This window comes from Crocuta crocuta, unplaced genomic scaffold (assembly GCF_008692635.1).
Source record: "Crocuta crocuta isolate KB4526 unplaced genomic scaffold, BGI_CrCroc_1.0 scaffold51, whole genome shotgun sequence".
In the NCBI taxonomy this organism is placed as follows: domain Eukaryota; kingdom Metazoa; phylum Chordata; class Mammalia; order Carnivora; family Hyaenidae; genus Crocuta; species Crocuta crocuta.
Genome location: NW_027527624.1, coordinates 4,326,229 through 4,334,460, shown reverse-complemented (window position 1 = coordinate 4,334,460; position 8,232 = coordinate 4,326,229). Strand labels below are relative to the sequence as shown.

At 49.3% G+C, this 8,232-nt stretch overlaps 1 protein-coding gene across 1 annotated transcript in view; it reads right to left on the bottom strand.

The window, feature by feature from the left end:
• The window catches only part of ANKH (ANKH inorganic pyrophosphate transport regulator), a 140,678-nt gene that overhangs the window by 30,486 nt on the left and 101,960 nt on the right, over window positions 1-8,232 (bottom strand). The window contains exons 6-8 of the mRNA XM_077771993.1: window positions 5,596-5,766; window positions 3,749-3,883; window positions 1,563-1,655 (exon numbers count right to left, since the gene is read on the bottom strand). Coding sequence (XP_077628119.1) covers window positions 1,563-1,655; window positions 3,749-3,883; window positions 5,596-5,766 — 399 coding nt within the window. The remainder of the gene's footprint in view (window positions 1-1,562; window positions 1,656-3,748; window positions 3,884-5,595; window positions 5,767-8,232) is intronic.

The window sequence follows — 8,232 nt, the reverse complement described above, 5'->3', positions numbered from 1 at the left end:
GTTGGGATGAGTCTGCTGGTAGACCACGAGGAGAAGAGGGACCCACACGGACGCCATCTTCCCAGACTTGAGCCTGCACATCTGCCTTCTGCCTACCCAGAGATGCCTGCAGGGGGAGTGTCCTGGCTCAGGTGTGCAAGCTGGACAGGAAACCTCTCTGGGGCTCCACTCCACAGGGCTTGCTCCTTTCCAGAAGCCCACAGACAACTCAACATTTGAGAAGCTGGAGGCTATGTGAAAGAAAGAGCTAAGCTTACAGCCTGTGGCCGGGCCTTGCTTACATGGCCTCCCAGGACTTCCGATGCCCATGCGAGTCTGAGAGTGGAGAGGGTGGGGTGAGGGGGGAAGGGGGACCAGCCTTAGCCAGTCAGAGCCCAAACCGCCCCGTGCAGCCAGAGCCGATCCGCTGGGGCCCCTTGCAAAGAGGCCTCCTCTCCTTAAATCCTGGGGCTCTTGCTGGGGTAAGATAATAGCTCTGAGCTTGTCCTAGAGAGATTCGAGACAAAATAGCTGCTATTAAAAGTACAAGTGGCACGTTGTGAGCCTCTGTTCCCATTTTTCATTTTAAAATATTGTATACTATCTTTGGGGGGGGTATGTTTTGCTATGAAAGTCTATAGGTTCAAATTGTTAAGCTTTAAGGAAATAAATATGAATCAAATGATGGGTAGGACAGTCCTCACCCAGCCACGGGCTACAAGTCTGAAGAGTCGTGTGGCTTCCAAGGGTGTGGTAGCAGCTGCAAGGGGGCAGGGCTGCAGTTAACAGAGGCTTTCGGCTGGACTCAGTCTGCTGCATCCAAACTAACCTGGACCCAGGTTGGCCGTGTGGACAGCTTCAGCATGTCTGTTCCCAACACGTTGAAAGAGCGCCGTAAGCCTAGAAGCTCAAGTGTGCCATCCTGTTGTACCTTCACATGTGCTCTGAGGTCCATGAAGTATTTGTTTTATTTACAAAACAAACCACGGTTGAGGCGCCTGGGTGGCTCAGTTGGTTAAGTGTCCGACTTCGGCTCACGTCATGATCTCATGGTTCGTGGGTTCGAGCCCCACATCAGACTCTGAACTGAACTCTTGATCAGAGCCTGGAGCCTGCTTCAGATTCTGTGTCTCTCTCTCTCTCTCTGCCCCTCCCCTTCTCACGCTCTGTCTCACTCTGTCTCTCAAAAATAAATAAATGTAAAAAATAAAATTAAAAAATCAATAAAAAATAAAAAACAAACCACAGAAGCAAAATCCAATGTACTAATTTTTTTGAGAGACAATTTTCCCTTTGCAAAAAAAAAAAAAAAAAAAATTTAATGATTTCTCAATAGGAATGACCTAGAAGTGAATATAGTTCGGAAGGCATTAGAGAATTGGCATCGAGGTAAGCTCGATTGCCTCTGTTACTTTCTGAGGGACCTATTCCACAGTTCACGCTCGGCACCCCCAACACCACATGAACCTCACAGAGGGAGGCGAGATGGGGAAACATCAAGATGTTCCTCATCTGAGATGTCTGTCTATCAAAAACTAGTTTTAAAGAGTGTGTCTCAGACACCACGCCGCACAGGTTCTCACCTTGTCAAAAGCAGGGTAGACAGCACGGATTTCCGTCAACCAGCCATATGGCATGTGGCCCACAGGGTATGTGGCCGTCAAAATGGCTACTGCCTACAAGAGGAAAAGCCAGCAGAGTTAGTGTCAGCATCCCCGAGACCATTTCCCCATGTGGCAGAGTAAGCCATCTCTGGTGTGGCCACCACAGACAGATCACTCCACACTGGGTGACAAGCAATGGACAGCTGCAGGACGGCCCCGGGGGGAAGCGGGGAAGGCGCAAGTGGTCCACTGTGACCATAGATGGGAGTGGGAAGCATGAGCCCAGGCGGAGCATGGAGACCAGAAGGATGCATCTTCTTTACAGGAGTCCAAAGAGAAAGAGCTCTGGGTTGTTGGCTCAACAGTCCACAATTTGAACNGAACCCCGCCAGTCTAGCCCAAGTCTGGAGTCTGAACGTGCAATTTGGAGCCTGCTCTGCTCTCCGGATGGTCTTTGCTCAGGGTCTACCTCTAGGCCTCCGTCTTGTTCTTGTGGGTGGTCGGCTGGTCACTTGGTGACCCTCCGGCCCTCTCATTCCAATTCAACCCACCTTTAACCTGTTAAGCCAGAATAACCCAATTCTGATGTTTAATTTAAGAAAACTAAATAAATATTTCTCACAGGAAACCAGACATGTTCTTCCATGGAAATGAGACTTTCTCTTCTTATGTGAATGAAAAGGAAGGAGTATGAAAACAAAGCATCGAACCCTACATGTTGGCAGAGTTCAGCTCTAGCTGGCTAGTGGAAGAGAAGTATAGCCTTCACCTATTTTAATGAACATAACAGCGATGCCTGGGACATGAAGTGAGTCCCCAGCTGGGTGAAGAAACCACTGTGAGGGTAGAGTGGTACCCAAGTCAAACCTCTACTTGGTCACCTACCAGGCCCTCTCAGAACCCCCTTTCCTTTCCTCCAACAGAACCACGGGAATAACAGTATCCATCACACAGGGCTCTTGGGAGTCAATGAAATGTGCATAAAACGGCCGACACACAGCAGATGGTCAATGAACGTGGGTTCTGTACCTTCTGTGCTGGACCTCCAAGTCATGGAGGCCACTTTAGAAATGGCTCCAAAACATCAGCTGCCTTAGTTTTTTAAAGGGAAGATGGAGTTCTAGCACAGAGGTGATGGAGGTCACCTACTTTTTTTCTGTGCAACTTAAACTGGAGTAGTAAACTGAAAAAGCAGCAGGGTGACAGGAGCCACCCAAGATGACCTTCATGACCCAAAACACAAAATCGAGGAACAAAGGCAGAAGGCATCCTGTCTGGGATTTATGTGCTTCTCTTTCTAAGCCAACACGAGCTGCTTCCTAGGACATGGAATCTGGCATGAGACCCTGGGCTGGAGACCTGCCAACAGCACATTCAAGGGCAATGTGTAAAACCAGAAGGCCCTTGGAGGCAGCCACTAGCCTTCCCGAAGGACCAGAACTTCCAGAGACGGAACTGATCCTCCAGAAGGCGGCAGAGGAGGTAACAAACGAAGTAACTCTATTTGTTCATCCCATCCTTGAAAGATGGAAAAAATGATTCAACCCTTTTTTTGGGAGCAGCTGCCAGTTTCCAGATAAATCTCCTGAGTTGCGAGTGAATAGATAATGGAGATCTTCATGTGGAGGAGGGAAGAGTGCCTTAGTGCATGCAGAGCCGTGATGGGCTGGGCCGTGTGTGCAGGAAGGAGGAGGAAGAGCTGGTAAGAGCGGCCCGGGTCATGATGGAGGCACCGGCCCTCACAGTCTGGGCGTCTTCACTCCTGCTGGCGCCCAACATAGTCTCTGCTCTTCAGCAACCACCGTGAAGCGGCCTCATGCTGACTCCATGGAAAAATGGAAAGGCCATTGGGCGGGAGTCAGAAAATCAGGATTCTAATGCCGGTCCAGCTTCTTGCTAATTTTGTGTCCTTGCCTCTGTTTGCTCAAATGGCCATTGAGAACAATAAAGGAGCTGTCTCCTTCCATACGCACAAAAAGAAACAATGATATGATTATAAGACCCTCATGGCTTCTGAACGTGAATGTGTTGCATAATTTAATATCACGGAATTACTTGAGCTCTCAAGGGGGGTCAGAATCCAGCTTGCAGCCACCTTCCCACCCCCATTCTTCATGAGGCAATTACGAGGCCCTCCCTCCCCCCATCCCCAGAGATTGCCCTACCTCTGTCGCTGCAGAACTGCCACCAAGGTCCCGGGAGACAAAGAGGTTGACAATCGGCCTACTGATTCTCTGTGTAGCCAAGATGAGAGCCAGGGGCCACCAGAAACTCAGCATCTTCCTCACCGTCGCGTCCCCCTGCGTTGAGAAACGGAGAGACAGGGTCACTAAGCTCTAGAAGCAGAGCAGATATAAACAATCCAGAGCCAAAGCGTTTCCTTCTGATGCCAATAATGCGTCAGTTCATTGTACTTAAAAAAATGACATCAGGAAAAGCCTCTGTAGCCAGGCCGGTCTGAATTAAGACAAAATGTACAGTCTTATTAGAAATTAACTCAGACAGCCAGCAAGCTACTGTGAAATCAAAACACACAGTTAAGTCTGACGGATTCAAGTCACTGTTTTCCAAAGAGGGAACTCTAAACCCAGGCAGAACCTGATTCCAGGTTCTGAAGACCAGGCTGGAAAGTAGTTTTTGTTTAAGTCATCAAATGGACTGGCTGGAAGCCATGTCTGTAAGAGGTAACTCTCAGACATCAAAAATGACTGTAATTTATTTTGTAACCTGTCAGGTCACAGATGTGCCTTATTATTTGGGCACTGTACAAATCAACTACAAAGATTCTTACTAACAGAAGTCACGTAAATGTTCAGAAGCATAAAAATAAAAACATGGTCAGGAGAATGGGATTTATTAAGAATTCTACAAAGCAAAGATGTGCACAGTCTTTAAAGCCTGGCTTTTATGATTTAACCTCGGTTTTGATTCTTCAGAGGTAAAGGGTTACATCGTAGAACATGACAGCCACTTTGGTTTCCCCTTTGCTGGTGGCTCAGTGTTACGAGACGGATTGGTACCATCAATACCAATTTGATGCGGTTGTCCTAGTGAGGGAAACAACTAGATCAGATTGTACTGACGGCCTGCCCTTGGATGGAGCTAAGTGGTCGATGTAATTCCTGTTTTGACATGACACGGGTGACCTGTGGTCAAAGGCAAGATCGGTGACTTATTCCGGGCTCTGCGGAATCAAGCATATCTACCTTACAGCTGGATGGAAACACAGCCCAGGGACGGCTGATACCGAAGGTAGAACAGGTCAGCATATATGGAAATCAGATACTGTTTACACTTGTGATGAAACAGTGCTCAGGCCACTGGTGTAAGATTATACCGTTTCTATCTGACTCAACCGGAGAGGCGCAGGCCAAGCTCTGCCTCCATCCAGGGGCTTCTCAGACCTCCTCACCATCTCCTTCCTCTCAGCTTCAGGGGCCCTTGTGTTCCGTCTACAGGTCTACGTGCTGTCCTGGGTCCAAGTCCTAGTGTTGCTTCCGTGTTGGTCTCATCCACCCAATGAGGTGTAATACGCTTGCTTGAGGACAGAGACCCTATTTAAAATGTTTCTGTGCCGCTCCGCAGTACCTACATGCTCTGCTCACTCCACAGAAGGTACCCGAATGCACGACTGTGTTTGGCTGGTACAGAAAGTAAAACAAAGCCTGGGGCCCTGCTGTGAAATTAAAAACCCAAAGATGAGTTTAAAGGTATGCTGGGTCCCAAAATATTTGTTGATTAATATAGGGAATGACTGGCTTTTGACAAGAGAGGGTAAGTAGCACCAAAACTGCTGTACCGACTCAGCTCTAACCTGACTCACTGTGCCTCAGTCTCCCTGATATGCAAATAGGGAGGCTGCACGGGGACTTCTAAGACCTCTTCTATCTCCAGGGGCCATTAATTCTCCAACCGTCTCCCCTATAGACGCGACCTAGCACTTGACATCTCAGAGCACGTGCGTATTGTACGGACACCCTCAGTCCACAGAGGGCGAGTTCTGAGGACGTACCCCCAGCTCCGGGCCGCTCCTGTCGGGGATGACGTCGTGGATGTTCTTGTAGTAGCCCAGGCACAGGGTGGTGCAGCGCACCAGGGCGCCCATGTACAAGGAGAGGATGGGGATGAGCAGAGGCTCTCTGCATTCCAGGTGGCTGTGAAGCAAAATGGCTACAAAAACGACCTGAGAGATGAGAAAACAAGAGCAAGTCAGAGGGGAGAAGATGGAACCCATCAACAGAAGCACGGCCCCACCTCCACACCCCGATGAGACGGGTCCCTGAGAGAAAACCTCGACGCCGAGGAGGAGAATGGAAGCTTGGGCTGGGGCTCAATGCTGCTCTCATAGCATTCAGGGTCAGGTGTCTGCCATTCTCTGGAAGAGCACAGAATCGTTTTGCTACGCTGACCACGAAGATTCTTTGAAGGCAACTGCATGTCTGGTCAAGGTTATCGTTAAAAAATATCTAGAAACTTTGGGCTCCTAGATCTCCAAAAGGTGTGGTAGAGGTTTGCCCTCTTGAGCCTGGATCCTGACACGTATGTGTAAACCACACGGCAGGCCCTAAGTCCACAAGGAAAGAGTAGTGGTGATCAGTGAGGCCTACAGAAAATACACATTAACATTTATAAGACGCAATTCGCTAAAAATACTGCAAAAGGTGCCAATGTTAATTATTACAAAACAAGCTAAATTAAAATCTAAAATACTAACTTATAGAAGTGGAATAAGTCAAAAAATAGTCAAGAGGGATTAAAAAATTAATAAAGCATTGATCTCTACTGACTGCACAGTCTCCACCACAAATTTAACAATGTATTTAACCTTCCTGTCTGCAAAACTCAGACAAGTAGCCCGGTCTCTGTCCAGAGCCATCTGGGGATTGGCACATTCAGAAGAGCACTGAGCATACTGAGTGCAAAAATAAAGTAATGGGGGAGAGGGATGATTCCTGAGCTACATCGGCTTTTTTTTTAATGTTTATTTATTTATTTTTGAGAGAGAGAAAAAACACAAGTCAGGGAGGGGCAGAGAGAGAGGGAGACATAGAATCTGCAGCAGGCTCCAGGCTCTGAGCTGTCAGCACAGAGCCTGACGTGGGGCTCGAACCCACGAACCATGCGGTCACGAACTGAGCCGAAGGTGGATGCTTAACCAACTGAGCCACCGAGGTGCCCCTCGACTTTTCTTTTTTTCGGAGATTTTATTTTTAAGCAATCTCTCTACCTAATGTGGGGCTCAAACTTACAACCCTGAGATCAGAAGTCCCATACGTGCTCTGTTGACTGAGCCAGCCAGGCCTCCCTGAGCCACAGTGACTTTAATGGCCAAATATCTGTGCAACAATAGGCATGCAAAATATACAGCCACTGAGTCATCCTGACCAGAGGAGGCTTATCCTGATCCCTTCAGTGCCAAGAAATCAGTGATGACAGAAAGTTAAAAAGGAAGCGGGAGACTGAGCATGATTAACTGGATGAGTGCATTCAACTGCTGTAGGGAACACACACAGAAAAGCAGGGTAACACAGAGACACTTCTGAACGCAGTGAAAGTACCAGATGCTAGAGGTGGTTTGGTTATAGCATTAATGAATCTCGTGCCCGGCTGTTATTCTCACACCCAGTACGTGAGGCCGACTGCGACAGGGAGCCTCAGGGGACGCAGAAGACAGAGGACTGCCCGCCCACGTGGACACACCAGGCTGCCCACAGCACCGAATGTGAATGGACACTGGTCGGACCTCGCTCACGCTCACGCTCACGCTCTCTGAGGATACAGCAGAGCCCAGTGGTAGAAGTCCAGATGCCCGCAGCTGGCCCTGTGCCTGTTCCTTCCAAGTGGAACAACCATCAAGTGTCAGCTGAACGGGCGAACGCCGGCTGGGGAAGCATCGCTCTAAGGACGCACTGTGTTTGGAGCAGAAGACTGGGGGTTTGGTGGTGGGGCCAAGATGCGCAGTGAGGTCTCTAATGCATCAGACGCCTCTAAGGGGCCACCATGCAAACTCACACTGGCACGTGTGCAGCAAGCTGAGCGTCTGGTATACAGAAAGCGTGAAGTGTAAATGAACTAAGATGACTGTGTGTAGAGACAGGAAACTCGTTGTATGAGAAATGAATACGTGAGGGCTGAACCCCCCGCTGCCGAGTCCAGGAAGACCCCCAGGGCCGTCAGGATGGCCATGTGAGACAGAGGCCTGCCATGCAGAGCCACGGAGGAGACTGTGGACGTGAAGGAAAAAGAGGGACACGGGCAAAAGAGGAGTAAGTGTGGCGACGACAGGAAAACAGCCAGCGAGTCAGGGCCGAGGGAAGGCCTGGGCCCGTGGCTCTCCCAGCCTCCCTGCACGTTTGAGAGCTCGATGCCGTGTGGCCCAGCACCTGTCAGAGAGCTGACACGGTCACTGCGGACTATATTGTTTCCCAATTTAAAATAACACAGGGCCAGGGCGCCCAGGGGGCTCAGTCAGTTGAGTGTCTGACTCTTGATTTGGGCTCAGGCCACGATCTCACAGTTCATGAGTTCGAGCCCTGCACTGGGCTCTGCACTGGCAACTAGGAACCTGCTTGGGATTCCCTCTCCCTCTCTCTCTCTCTCTGCTCCTCACCTGTGCTCTCTCTCTCGAAATGAAAATAAAATAAAATAA